At 42.9% G+C, this 15,756-nt stretch overlaps 1 protein-coding gene across 10 annotated transcripts in view; it reads right to left on the reverse strand.

Annotated features, from left to right (window-relative positions):
* Positions 1 to 15,756, reverse strand: part of CPNE1 (copine 1) — a 797,848-nt gene that overhangs the window by 466,535 nt on the left and 315,557 nt on the right. For all 10 annotated transcript variants that reach the window (XM_069243860.1, XM_069243864.1, XM_069243859.1 and 7 more), the window contains one exon: positions 4,426 to 4,605. In XM_069243860.1, coding sequence (XP_069099961.1) covers positions 4,426 to 4,605 — 180 coding nt within the window. The remainder of the gene's footprint in view (positions 1 to 4,425; positions 4,606 to 15,756) is intronic.

The raw sequence follows: 15,756 nt of genomic DNA on the forward strand, positions 1-15,756 counted from the left end.
GGGTATCTGGATGCAAAGTTTTGGCATTTTGAGTTTTCTGCGGTGGCGAATAGATTTGTTTGTGGTGTTCCCCAGAGGCTAAAGTATTGGTAAAGTACTTGTGGGGGAATTTCCCATTTGTTGACTTGTTGCTGCATCCTGCTTAGTAGATCCACAAGCTGATTGTCCATTCCTGGGAAATATTCTGCCAGTAATTGAATGTGAATAACCCACTTCCAGACTGCCTGAGCTAGAAGGGACAATTGAGATGATTGTCTGACCCCCCCCCTCCACCCCCAATTTCTGCAGATAATACATAGTAGTCATGTTGTCTATACAGACCAGAAGCACTTTGTGAGAGATTTGTCAGAAATGCTTTGAGTGTTGGGAAGACTGCTAGCAACTCCAGGTAGTAGATGTGATTAGTCTGTTGAATGGGATCCCATTTTCCTTGTATTGTAAGGTTGTTGAGGTGAGCTCCCCAACCCATCAGTGATGCATCTGTCACGAGAGTGATTTGAGCCACAGGGTCCTGAAAGGGTCGCCCTTTTGAAAGGTTGGTGGGAATCCACCACTGCAGAGAGCGATGAGTCTGGTGGTCCAACAACACTAGATCCTGCAGATGACCCTGTGACTGAGACCACTGACGAGACAGACACTGCTGTAGTGGGCGCATGTGTAGTCTTGCAGGAGGAATGATGGCAATGTATGAGGACATCATCCCCAAAAGTTGCATCACTTGTTTCACTGTGTAAGTATGATTCTCCTGTAACTGAGCCAGGAGATTTAGAAAAGCCTGAATCCTGGCTGGGTTTGGATATGCCAATCCAGAGTGAGTATTGAGAATTGCTCCCAGATAAGGCGGTATCTGTGAGGGTTGAAGATGGGATCTGAGGTAGTTTATTTTAAATCCCAAAGTGTGTAGAAGATTTACCGTATACCGAGTATGCTCCTGACATTTTTGGATGGTACTGGCTTTTATAAGTCAGTTGTCCAAGTATGGGAAAACGTGAATGTGTTGCCTTCTGAGAAATGCAGCTACTACAGCTAAGAATTTTGGGAATACTCTGGGAGCGGTTGTTACCCCGAATAGTAGAACTTTGAACTGACTATGCTTTCTCGCAATGACAAATCGGAGATATTTGCAATGTGCTGGAAATATGGGAATGTGGACATAAGCATCTTTGAGATCTAATGCTGTCGTGTAATCTCCTTGCTGTCATAGGGGAATAACATCTTGCAGAGTGACCATATGAAAATGCTCTGAAATTATGTATAGGTTTAGAGGCCCGAGATCGCAGAAATGGTCTTAAGGAACTGTCTTTCTCAGGAATAAGGAAGTATAGTGAATATATTCCTAACCTTTGTTGAGATAGGGGAACCGTTTCTATAGCCTCTTTGAAAAGGGACTGTACCTCTTGTTTTAAGAGAATGATATGGTCGTGTGAGAGCTTGTGAACTCGAGGAGAAATATTTGGTGGAGTGGAAATGAGTTCTAGGTAATAACCATGTTGGATAGTTGATATAACCCATTGATCTGTGGGGATATTGGATCAATGGGGATAACAATTTGCCAATCATTCCCCCACAGGAGATGTATGTTCTGTGGGAATTTGAAAAAAGTCACTGTTTTGTATTGAGGGAGAGCCTCTAGAGATGGATGCTTTACATCTCCTTCTGTTATTTGAGCCTCTATAAGATCCTCTGAAGGAACCCCTGTTGTAAAAATATGTGCCTTGTTTATTTTGTGAGGTGGAAGGCTCGGTTGATGATGTTTTGAAACCATCCCTAAATTGTGGCCTAAGAAAATTACCCCAAGTTGGCATATTTAGTAAGGCCCCAGTAGCTTTAGCTGTTTCAGGGTCTTTCTTCAGCTTATCAATAGTGGTATCAAACTCTGGGCCAAACAAATGCTCCTTTTCAAAGGGCATGTTAAAGGCTGTTTGCTGTACTTCTGGCTTGAAGCCTGAACACCTCAACCAAGCATGTCTTCTTATAAGAACACTAGTGTTCATGCCACGTGCTGCTGTATCGGCTGGACCAGTGGCATTTCTGAGTTATTTGAGATGGCCTGCTCTTCTGCAACTATCTCCTGCCCCCTTTGTTGGTGTTCTTGTGAAAGATACTGGAGTAGTTCTTCTATCTTGTCCCAGTGGGCTCTGGCATACTTGGCCAGGAGTGCCTAAGAATTTACAATCCTCCAGTGATTTGCAGCTTGAGCAGCTACTTTTTTACTCTGTGCATCTAGTTTTTAACTCTCCTTATCTGGAGGAGGAGCATCCCCTGTAGACTGGCTATTAGCACGCTTTCGTGCCGCACTTACAGCTATAAAATCTGGTGGTAGTTGTGTTCTTATAAACCTTGGATCTAAGGGTGCAGGTTTATATTTTTTTATCTACCCTTGGTGTAATGACCCTTGCCCTAACAGGTTCTTTGAATAGGTCTGTGGCATGTCTGAGCATACCTGACATGATGGGTAAAAACTGACTCCCTCTATCAGTGCTGGTTAAATTATTGAAGAAGAAATACTCTTCGATTGGGTCAGTATGCATCTGCACATTGCGATATGCTGCTGCCCTTGCATTAACTTGTTTATATGCTGTTGAATCCTCAGGGGGTGAAGGCCTTGCTTGATCAAGATCACAATCATTTGTGAGAATGGGATCTAGATCATATAGAACCCATGGATCTACAGCTTGTGGAACATCAGTTAAGTCATCCCTATGAGGTGATGATGACCCTTGTGGAGAGAACTGTGGATGTATAAAAGATGTAGGATATTGTGGGGGTGGTGGAGTAGGATGGAGTACAGGAGATTGAGGTGGAGAAGGAAGAGGTTAATCTGGAGCCTTGTCTTTCTTTGGAGACTTTCTTAGGGGGAGGAACAGTGTTCAATGTTTCTAGGAAAGTACGTTTCCTTTCAACTTAAGAAATTATTTTTACCGTGTTCCCTTTTGTATATGAATTTTGCGCTGGCAAGTGCCCATGACTTCCAAAATAGGCACCACAGAAGAAGTCTTCTCAGTTGATACTGTAGAGTCTTTGCGAAGCATAATTTTCGGTTCCAAAATTTCCTTTGCTTAAGTCTTTTTCCGAGCCCAAAGTGTTGGGTCCGAAGCCCATGGTCACTTTTTCGACAGAGGTGGTCGATTCGAGAGTTCGACTCGATCCCGATATAGACTGGGATGGCATTAAGTCTTTGGTCAGTGCCGAGGGCATCTTGGTCTTTATGAATTTCGGTGCCGAACCAGAGGGTGGGGCATCCAAATTTATTTTTCAGATCCTACCATGGCCCAAAGGCAGTGATGGACAAATTACCAATTTGGAAGTCTTTTTTATCATCTTATCATGGTGAGATGGGGCTGGTGTACTCACATACCGCGTTGCTGGAATCAACTGGTTCTTGATATGAGAATCTTGGTCCGACTCACCATCTTGGATAGAAAGGGTTGCCTGGTGTCCAACTTGTTCTTGTGTGTGTTCCTCTCTGAAGATGTTGGGAGAGTCATCCATTGTCTTTGACGCCATTTCTAACTGACGCGCTCTTCGGTCCCGGAGGGTCTTTGTGGATCAAAAAGACCTACAAGGCTTTGCAGGTTTCTTCCTTATGTTCTGGGGACAAGCACAAGCTGCACACCCAGTGTTGATCTGTGTACGGAAACTTGGAGTGGCATAGAGGGCAGAACCTAAACGAAGTTTGATCCATTAGCCCAGCATTTTTCAACAGCAGTTGGCGAAGTAGGCCCAAAAAGGGCACGGATGCCCATAAAGGCGCTGAACAGTCTTAGACAATCAAAATCAGATTGATTGATTAAAGTGTGGAAATACATGTTTGGAAACTATACCAGAGCTGAAAGAAAGATGTAAAGTTCAAAAGAGACAGAACCGAGCTCTACCAGCTCGAAGAAACACGTCCAAACCCGACAGCGGAGAGATAAACAAAGGACTCAATGCCCATGCACGCTATCACCGAGAGGAGGAGTCAGTCGATCTTGTTTACTCAAAAAGATTCTTCGAAGAAAAGCAACTTGCAACACTCCGAACCAAACACTAGATGCCAGACTTATGCAAAGCATGTATATCTACAGCCACACATGCCATCGAACATCTGTTTTCTTTTGCTGCCAGGATGACAGTTGGGATACCTCCCTGGGCCCCTAAAAACAAGCTATGGGAGTGAGCTCTACATCGCCACCTCATTGGATTAAGTTGGGTTTAAGTGCAAATCTGTCACATCTGAAAGAGCCCAACACTGTTTTCAGGTTTAGGGATATTTTAACACCGTTTACTGCTATTTAATTTGCTGGGTATTACAAATCTGAAGAGTGGAAGCGCTTCAGTCATGTGACTCAATGAAAGGTCCAATGCTGGAGAACAAGGAATTTAATTTAAGCACCAACACAGACCTTCTCCAGTTAATTTCTGCAATCAGTACACAAAAAGTACCTGAGCCAAAGTGCATTCAAGCCCTCCAAGGTAGTCGTCGTCATTCAAATCGAAAGATTTGTTGTCGATGTCATAGATACCAAACTTCAGGTTCTGCACTTTCTCAAAGTAGTAATCAAGGATAGGCTTTGTGGAGAATTCGGGCTTCTGGCAATTCTTTATTCTTTCAGTTCGAGTCAACTACAAAAGAAAACATGGTTCGATTACAAACTACACTTCACACACGTTGTCCTCGTCATAATACGTGAAGCATAGATTTCTGTGGGCAGTGATGCACCAAAGCACAGTTTAACACAGTACATACAGTTTCATGTTCCAAGCTAAAAAGCTGCAAATGAAGTGTTGTTTCATTCAGTTTTAGAGAGATTTAGGAAGCCAAAAAAAAAAAAACGTATTGTATTACATGCATGACACTGTTTGTTTTGGGATGTGTTATACTTCCAGGAACACAAGCTGGAAAAGCCAAAAGGCCTAATTTTATTTTTTCGTGCAAACAAAGACAATAAGTGAAAAGTAAACAGCTTCACGTAAATGCACCGCTTTGCAAAAAAAGTGTAAAATGAAGACCCACTACAAAAATAAATACAAAATAAAATTAAACGGATTTGCTTACCAACCCTGATACTGAAGTGCCCTCCTTTTTAGACCTATGTGCACCTGTGCATAAGCAAAATACAGTCACAGTAAAGAAAAATGTGCTGAACCACAGCCTTGTGCTGTACGCTGTGGTAGGAGAAAGTAAAAAGTAAATCATGAACAACACTTGAACCAACCAGTGGTTGAAGAGGGCTGAACAAAAGTGTTTTTGTGTGTGCATTTTACTTGTGCTTTTTTCAAAATGGAGGCTAGTAAAACTGGTAAAGCTATAAACCGACCAAAACCTATAATAAGCATTTGAAATGCTATGGGTCTCACATTTGCTCGAGTTAGAGCTATTAGCGTTGTAAATTCCTAACTGGACTTTTCTTGCCACTTAAATTGTAAAATGAAGTAAAACAGTTGACATAAGTGAGCGGATTCAAAGCACCATGGCCGCCATGAGCATGAAGGAGACACACAAAAAGAAAAAGAAGTTCGCTCGCAGTCAAACATATTAGCAATCGTGCAATTATCCATTTAACAGGGGCAGTCTGCAAGGCGGTAACAAACCTGCTCCAAGGCGGGACAAACAAAAGATTTACAAATGTCAAAGGATTTTTTAAAGGCAAGCCCACGAACAAGTGAAAGTGATAGGCATGCTGTGGACGTGGTTAAAAGCCCACAAAACTAACAACAGGTCAAGGTGAAAAGTGTCAAAAGATATCCAAGGCACACTGTAGAGTAACGGAAAATGTGCTTTTAGAGCATTAATCAAACCATACCCATTCATTAACATTCACTTAAGAGTGCACAAGAAGTGTCAAAAGTCCAAGTTAGCATATCCTCCATCTTAGTCAACCAACTCATGGAATCTTTCCTTATCTTAATTTCTAAGTATTAATGGCCGCACGTTTCTCCTCCTTTTTTCCTCACCACCAAGGGGAGATAAAGTAGTGTTGTAGATAGCTCAAAGCCTTAATCAGTTTGTCTTTTCCTTTGCGCAATGGACTATCACCCTTGTAGCATCGTGTTGGATAAACCATATTTCAAAATTGGTTCACGCCTAGTATGATCATAAAATCTGAACTGATGAAATTAAGCTTTAATCGTACATATATTAAATATAATTTCCTCTATTTCTCAGGGCACCCTTTTTAATTTGTGTTGCCACAGACAGCTTACTATAAGCTAAACAGTCAAAAAATGTCAGGCCAAATCTACCTGTATTTCCTTTATCACCAAGTTCCAAGAGAGGGCTTACATACATTTTAGATACCAGTACGCCAACATTTTGTAAATAAAGTCACAATAGCTCCCTCTCACAAAGAGCCAACATAACCTTTTCCCTGTTTAGATTAGAATAGGTGATTCGATGGAATAATCCCCTACAGACAAACAAAGCACGGATTTAGGCCATCAAAGCGTCCTTCATTATATTATTTAGGTCTCACATAGTGCAGGCACTACCTCTTCATGACATTTTTTTTTCCATTTGAGGGCTTGGAGTCCACCCATTACTTACCATTGGTTGGTTCCATTATCACTCACATTTACTTGGTTCTTACAAATCAGCTGACTTAGGCACCCTTCCTCTTCACGCGTTCGTCCGTCCTCCTGGAGCATGGATGCAATACCTGTACCCCTTCCAATGCCCATTTTATAGAAGCTACTTTTTTTATTTGGGCTTAAGCACTCTCCAGCAGTGCTCTTAAGCCCAAATAAAAAAGTAGCTTCTATAAAATGGGCATTGGAAGGGGTACAGGTAATGCATCCATGCTCCAGGAGGACGGACGAACCTTCCTTCTCTTCTTCCCATGTGCTGCTTGACCTCACCCTTCCCACCACTGATACCTATGTTGTTGTTGCCCCAGGTCCGCACTGCATCCCTCCATTTATTTTTGTGCTTGCTCCCACCCCTTCCATCCAGTGTCTGTTGTCCGTGTTCACAACCTCTGTAGGCCTTATTGACCCCAGCAATGGCCGCGTCATATCACTTTTTTTTCAACTTCAGCAATGCTTGGGTTTAATTGTACTGTATTTACTTACCATCATATGGTTAGTGACAGAGACCAAATGTATTTTTACGTGGCCTGTGCAGATTTACGTGGATTAAAAGTGAAAAGGCATCCAAAAAGATATTTTGAGTGTAGTGAGTCGTGTTTATGTAAATATGCTGCGTTTGGAAGGTCACATCCCGAGGTGTAATTGCTCTGTTACGGCGCTCGCTGTCTGCTTTGCCGGCTTTTATTGATGCCACTACCAAGGTGATGTATTGCAAGTTGTAGGCACATGAACATGGATCATACTAGCGCTCCGTGGATGACTGGTCGTCGTATTTAAAGGTAACTGAGGGCTTCAAAGAGCTGGAGCCAGTCCAGGCCCCAGTGGCGGTTCCAAGCAGCAGCTTATTTTGGGCAGGATCCCACATCTAGTCTTCATCTTACACATCTCAGTGCAAGATCCTGGAAACAGAATTTATCAATAATGCTTCCGGTTATAAGAGCTTCCCTCTGCAAATCTGTCTGCACTAAGCTATTTATACCATGTGTACTTATTATCACACTTGCTAAATTCACAGAGCACCAGGCTCCCTTGTGAGTTGAATTGAGCACAAATTCATCCTGGCTGCTTTTACTTAACTCATGCAATTATATTTTATTCCATGTTTAATTATTCAGCAATGCTGGTGACCATTCATAATTGGCTATCGTGTTCTCCTTGTGATTACATCTCTGTACAGTGCTGCTGTCTGTCTGATCGTTGCTTTCATTAAGCAGTACGTTCAAGGGCTCTCCAGACCAGCACTTAACTTATTGCCAGGCAGCTGTAACTGCTTTTCGTCACATTTTCGGGGGGCGAGGATAGGTGGTTTTATTACTTCTCTTCATGAACATTATGATGTTCTGAGTATTGAATCACTTCTCCAGCCCACGAAGTCGAACTTCCTGATGCCACACCCGCCGAACCCATGGCCGCACAGGAAATGTAGTTACTTCCACGAGATCGCACAGACCCCTCCGGTAAGGAGTCGTCAAACTAACACCTCGCAAGAGTGTCCTGGTCAATCATGAACACTGCACCTTTCTCAAGTGGTATTCGCCGTTTGCATAGTTCAGAAGGCTGTCTCAATACAATCTGTTCTGCCTCAAATAAAGTAATATTTAGTTTAATAAGTCCTTAGCGAATTATTGTCTTGCGTACACTGTTTACTCTTATGATGGTTTTAGAGCACTGAGTTGCTCAAAAAGGGCTTCTGGGAAAATAGATTGAGGGTAGTTACAATCAAACTGGGTGCAAACTATACCCACAACCAGTTACCAGGATGTGGTGCAAAGGCCAGACCGGACGACTGAAGCTGGGGAAGCAGGTTCGAGTATCTGCGTCCGCTCAACATCCTGTTATTCTGGGAAAATCAATTAATCTCTTAATCAGCTACTGGCTAACTTCACTGTAAATGGCACATTCTGACCTTTACGAGCGCGTGACAATGTGCACTTTTTGAAAGCAAAATGAATCTGTTTTTGCAGCTGCAACTCAATAGTCATTCCACTTTACATCACTTCTCTCCAACACTCCACTGTAAGTCAATCCACTCTATGTAACTCCATTCCATTACACCACTCCTCTACAGAGAATGACACGACACCACACATCCTACTCCACGCCACTCTGCTCTTCCCCACTCTATCCCACTCCAGGCTACGTCACTCTGTTTGCCAAAACTATGTTTGTGGCATCACTCCATTCAGTCCCACTCCCCCCTACACCACTGTACGCCATGTCACCAACTTTTAGCGATGCTGAATAAAGCCACACTGCTGTACATGCCTATAAGACAATAGTAAAGCCAATAGCTCTCGCACAGGCGAGACATATTGGCTTTACCAGTTTGTTCTTTCTGTGTGTCTTTCATGCGCAAGACCCTGGAAAAATAAGTCCAAGTACTAGAGCCTTATTGCCTACTGCCAAGTGCTATGGAGGTTGCTAAAGGCCCTGAACCCGAGTTTAAGGCCCGAGCCACTTGGGGACGGCCTGTAATGAGGAAGACTGACTTTAAAAGCCAGTATAGCCCAAGGCTGTTGATTGCCATCTTTTTGCTGGCCTTCACAGATAAAAAAAAAACACTGACCAGGCCTGTAAAAACCAGCTGAGGTGGCAACCCTACCCAAGGCAGAAGGGTAAGAAGCTATTAGAACATTCCACCCTCTGAGGATAGAATACTCTAAATTTAAAAGGGAGAAGCAGAAGGACAAAGCAAATGTTTGAGCAAAGGGCTTATGCCACTGATTATAAGCCCTGAGCAGAGGCGTATACCAACCGTTATAAGCCCTAAGCCACTTCACCATCTTCAACGGAGCTCCCAGCATTGCAATATTCTAATATAGCCCTCTACAGAGGGCTACGCCAGTTGAAGACCCTGAATCTGAGTTATGGGCCCAAGCTGTGGGCGAAGGCCTATAAACAGGGAGATGACTATAACTAATTAGAGATCCTTTAACAACCAATATAGCCTGAGGCAAAAGGGTTAGAAGGTTATTAGAACATTCAACACACTGAGGGTACAATGTTCTAAATTAGAAAGTGAGAAACAGGAAGACAAACATTGAAATGTTGAAGAAAATGCCTCATACCAATGAGTACTAGCCCTGAGCCACCTTACTGTCTTCAATTGAGCTCCCAACATTCTAATGTTATACTAATAGATGCTATCTCTAACTTTTTCATCGCCAAACAACTTTTTTTTTTTTTAAACCAAACATCAATAATTTTCACAACACATTGATGCTGCAAAGCACACTCAAAGATACTTCAGATTCCTTCTTATATACCGAATCCAGACATCCACTTTTCAAGAATTCTAAAATGTGGCCCAGTCACCCTTGACAGTAAGCAAGGCCACTGGAATTATGAGGTAGAGGGTCAAATTATGTGGCAGGGTTGAGGAAATTATGTGGCAAGAAAAGCCAAATTATGCGGCATAATGCAGCACATTTTGTAACAGTATTACTTCATTATTTTGTCATTTTAAAACTTGTTAACACTGTCTGGGCACTGGTTCCAACTCATTAGTACCATTTTAATATCCAAATATAAAAATAATAAACACAAAGGTGACAAGACCAGCTTTGCAAAGGGCCTTTCACTGTGCGGCAACAAGTGTCACTGCATTTTTAGTAACATTTGAACTGTTTGAGCTAGAAACAAATGTAGAAATACATGTGTTTGCTAAAAAATCTGCAAAGTATGTGGCAGATGAATTATATTGCAAATGCAGTAAATCTTTAATTATGAGAAAATCGCTACAGCCACATAATCGCCTAATTCCAGTGGCCCGGACAATAACTATGACTATGAAGTTTCCGCAATTACCATTATGAAGCTATTTTGATCTGGATTAGTTGTTGGTTTCTTAAATCAGACGTCTTATTTGCAACAAGGATTTAATGAACACTTATGCAGTCTATTAATAAAAATCCTTGCAATGCTGAAAAACATCTATCCAGTGAGGTCTTATTCATTGGGTTGGGTAAAATTTTCAGAACTTTATCTAATCCATGCAGATCTATCTATGGCAAACATTCTGTTCTCCAGGGTATGCATGTTTTCTTGCAGCTAGACCAACAACAGATTATTTTAGTTACATCAAAAGACATCTTAGGGATGCTTAAAGCCTTGTGCAGATCAGCCAGCTCAATTTTTATATTGGGAAACCACTTTGGCATTTGCAAAATAGCCCATTGTTAGCACTGCCACAGGATAATCTGAACAAATATATATTTTTCAGGATTTTTCAGTTCATTCTATGTGATCTTCGGTGGTCAGGGATAACAGTAACAAGACCCAATAACTATAATTTTGAAAATCTACATGTATCCATTACATCAAAATTCCGAAAAGAGTCAGCAACTCACCCACAGGATAAATTTAAATTTTTGTTGCTTTCTTTTCACTAACAGCAAATGTAAGGTACTCAGGTATCTTAAATCAAATGGCATTTCCCCTAGGCTTTCAACCAAACTATTTTCCAGAAGGAGTTTGGACAAACAAATTACAATCCAAACACCGAGACTGACAGTAAAGTCCACTCCTGTGCCTTAGAAATAAAGCAAGAAGTACTCTGGGCAACAACAGTCAAGATCTAACAACTTTCACTGGTGCAGTCATCCAAGTACTCATACACATTTCTTGAACCCTTCCATTCTCCTGCAATTACCCCTCTAATCCGTTCCCTATTGGGCTCCGAGGCGTCTTTGTGTGCCATGCCATTAGCATAGGGCATCTATATTTATAATCCACACAAACTGTGGAACAGCTTTGGGAGTAATCCTGCAAAATGAGATAGGAAAGAAGTAAAGGCCAGCCTGTCTTCATTATGCCTTGCCTAAGAATTAAGTTACTCTCACTGTGACACCCGAGACATCAATTCCCCCTATTACAAGTGAAAGGTCACCTTGGTCATTTTGTTTCATCTATCTTTACAAGAAACAGTCTTCAGAATTGGAAAGCATGTGAAGACCTGCAATAGTTTGGATCAACTAAAAGAAGGGCAGCCACACCAATGCTAGGGTAGGGAAACACTGACTGCAGGAATGCATTCAATTATGTATGCACACATACATCATAATAGTGTCAGGTGAGTGAGTAAAGACATACACCAACGTCAGAATGCAAAGTCACAGACAGTGATAACAAAATCAATCTGTCATATAAACATTTGTAATTGATATCCCCCAGTTAGGCTTTCTGAACACGACCTAACAAGGTATGAAACCATCTTTCCTTTAGATCTCTCATATATGAATGAGTACAAGTAACACTTGGTTAGGGACCTTCATTAGCCTTGATAAAAGTATTTGGCATTAATACAGGATGAACCATGCCTGCACTTGTATGGATGTCACCCGAAGACATCACACATAACAGGCAACTTCCAGCTATGACTTTTGTTGGTATGGGAACATTTTTATGTCAATAGCACTCTATTCACAGGTACTTGTCATTCAACTTTGCACAATGTTTAAAGCCTGGGATATATGGCAGGTGACCTGTTATCAACACTGACTTGTTACAGGGGGGGGCTGACAGATCAAAGGATTTTACTAATTCTGTGTCTGTGGGTAAGTGTGACAGTAAATATTCGCCAAAAGTCTTATAAGCCAATCATTTAACCAATCAGAGAAGTATTACAAAACTGCCAAAAAACAAAATTAGATTTTCTATCTTTAGATTCTCTTTAATATACAAAATGATATCATAACTAAAACATGCTTTTAAACCCTGCACCTTTTAATCTAAGCACACAAAATTGGAGGAAACAAAAAGAAGAAAGTGTTTTAGTGGCATACCTGAACAACAAAGCCCAAGCAGAATAGTCACAGACCAGTCTTTAAACCTACTGCCTTGTATAGCCAAGTTGTGTTGGCTCCATCAAAAAGAAATAAAAAAAAAACTCATTCTCTCACTTTCCTTCCTTTACAGGGCATTTTAATTTGTGGTTGTACTGGCGATTATCAGTGTTTATATGTTTACACGGATGATGCGTTTTCCTTTATGGTGGGGTTTTATCAGTAATTATGGGTTTAAACCTAAAATATGATAGCTTACCTATGATCACCAAATTCACTCCGGTCTCTGAGACTATACCGTGGTCCGATTATAAGTATGGCACTGGAGACAATTCTGACTTTGTCACCTTGGCAATTACAATGCTTGTGAAGCCAGGCATGACGATTAATGCAGGATACTAACTGACTCTTCTGAGAATTGTAAGATGTTTTCAGGATTGCTTAAAGAAGAAAAATAAATAGGGTTCCAGAGTCTGATGATTTTAGAAACCAAAAAGTGTGACACTTGGTTACACAAAACCCTAACAGACCATCGCCACTAGAAAGGTGACTGAAGCATTAGTGATTATCAAGGAGGAACCTAAAGGGGCAGTATATAAAAACGTCATTAGTTACTAATAGAAAATTCTTCACCCGTGAAAGAAATACATAGAAGTGGGATACAACAGTACCTTACGTGTCTGAGAAAAAAAAAGACTCAGCACATACAACTCACCTATGCATTCCAATTCCTGAATATTAATCTCATCTCATCATTTCCCAATTCCCCATATTGCAGAATTCTGCTTAGCTTTTGGGGTGAGAAATAATGTCTCTGGTTAAATCCATTTAATCATATTTGGCGCCTAGTTTAGGTTTACTAAGTTGTCAAGCAACATTTAAGGAGAGTCAGTGGAGTCTAACTACACCGGAGCATTCCACTTACATAAAGTAAGCAGACAGTTTTATGTTGCTGAAGAAAATGTAACTTATCTCTGGTAACAACCCTCCTGGTGGATATGTTATCTACATGCAGATTCCTCATGTGTAGAATAATCACAGGTTTGAGAATGGATCCAAACACTTCAAAGCTCTCAAGTGGCTGACTTTGCATAGATGCGGGAAGGGACACTAGATGGCATCACTGAAGCCACAAAGCACCCACCTCAGCACAGTGACAAAGGTTTCCCTTCATTTATTCCAAATTTTTACTTATCTGTGCTACAACAGCTAACATTATCTTCTGATAAATTCTTCTGTGTACAGATTCCTCACCTATAGAAAATATTTCACAGCAATACCTTAGCTTGGAGGGCAGCTGATGGATGGTTAGAAGAGGAAGTCCTGCACAATGGATCTAACTATCCATGCACGCTTTAGAATCTAGGCAGTAATGCCTGGTGAAAGTATACAAGGACCTGCAAGTATCTACTTTTGCAGATCTCTGCAATCAAATATTCTATTGCAAGGGTAGAGGTCGCTGACTTAGCCCTGGTGGAATGTGCCTCATCCTTTCTGGAGGCTATTTTTCAGCCTAGCAAACAGAGACTTGATGCAGAGAATGAGCCGCCTGGACCTCATCCACTTTTGAACGGCTTTTTCATTCTTGGCAGCACATTAAGAGCTGGTCATCCAGGGGAAGGTCCTTGGTGCAATCCAGATAGGTGGCTGCCTATTTTGGAATCAACCCATGCTGCTGCTCCTCATCCTCCGTGGGATGGGCCAGGGAGTAAAAGGTCAGTAGGGTGATGGGCTGGCCCAAGTGGAAGTAAGTCACTAGTTTAGGAAGGAAAACCACCCCAGTCGTTACACTAATTTGTCAGTGGGGAAAAAAAGGAATGGAAAAGTGGAACTCCGGGCTTGTAACACACTTACTTGTCTGGCTGAAGCGACAGCCATAAAAAGTTTTGAAGGTTAACACAGGCAATTGGCAGTTGTGTAGGAGCTCAAACATAGACCCATTCCGAAATGTCAAAACAAGGTTAAGGTCCCACTCGGGGGGGAAAAAAAAAAAAAGAGTTCGCAGAAGCAAGTTAGTCAACCTGTTACAAAAAAAAGCATCACAATATTGGAATTTAAACAGGGAAGGCTGGCATGGGAGTCAGAGGAAGGCTAATCACGTGGCCAAATCCCCTTAAACATTTCTCCCCACACCCCCTCTCTGGGCTAGCCACAGTGCAAACTGAAAAACCTACAACAACTGTGCCTATAGAGGATTTACAATGTTTTCTGCACATCCTAAAACAAAACTGTTCCATCTTCCAGAGTAAGCAGATTTCCTCAAGGGGAGACAAACCGACAAGAAAGTCTACCATCTTCAGGCAGGTCGCTTTTCTGCACCGCGTGTCGGTGTTGCCGCTGCTCTAGGTTCCCTATTTTTTCTCTGCCCTGGTCTCCCTGCAGCCCCGCCCCCCCTCCACTTCAAATTCCTTTTTCCCGCCGCAGCTTCCCAGACCCCCTCCCTCCACTTCAATTTCCTTTTTTCCAGCTGCTGCATCCCTGCGGCCCGCCCCGCTCACCCATTCACTGTCCCTCCCTTCTGCCCCTCCCTCCCACCTCCCGACACACACAGCAGGCACGCCAAAGGCACACCTAAGGCGAGCCCGTCTGCTCGTGTCCAGACCGCGCCCAGCACCAGGACCCCTGGTCCCCAAGACCACCACGGCCAGCAATGCCATTACACCACCAGCACCCTCCGCGCACTCAACACCGGACAAGCACACGCCTGCTTCCTGGCCTCCCCTAAGCACACCCAGGGACCTTTCACCTGCCGGAACTGCAGCCTCACCAGCCTCCAAATCGCCAAACCTCCTGCCGAGCCTGACCGCAACTACCTCCGATGCATCCTACTTAACACCCGCTCCACATGCAAACACGCCGTCGAACTCTGGGACCTGCTCGACACCTCTACCCGGGACGTCGCCTTCCTGACGGAGACCTGGATGAATGCCTCCTCGGCCCCAGACATCGCCATAGCCATTCCGGATGGCTACAAGACCACCCCCGCAGGGATCACACCAACGGAGTCGGAATCGCCATCGTCCACAAGAACACCATCAGGGCCACGATCTGTACAGACGACACCCTCAGCACCGCCAAACACCTACACTTCCAGATCCACACCAACCCCAACACCACCCTCAGAGGAACCCTCATCTACAGACCACCCAGACCACGGCCTCAGTTCTGCAACTATATCGCCGACAGAAGGCACGCCCTAGCCTCCGACTACGTTCTCCTCGGCGACATGAACTTTCACCTGGAGAACAACAACAACTCCAACATCCTAATCGACAACCTCGCCACCCTCGGACTCAAACAACTTGTCACTACCCCAACACACTCCGCTGGCCACACGCTGGACCCTGTCTTCTCCGCTAGCTCCCACGTTACCTTCAGCCACACCACCCATGGACCGACCACCGCT

This window comes from Pleurodeles waltl, chromosome 7, assembly GCF_031143425.1.
Source record: "Pleurodeles waltl isolate 20211129_DDA chromosome 7, aPleWal1.hap1.20221129, whole genome shotgun sequence".
Lineage (NCBI taxonomy): Eukaryota > Metazoa > Chordata > Amphibia > Caudata > Salamandridae > Pleurodeles > Pleurodeles waltl.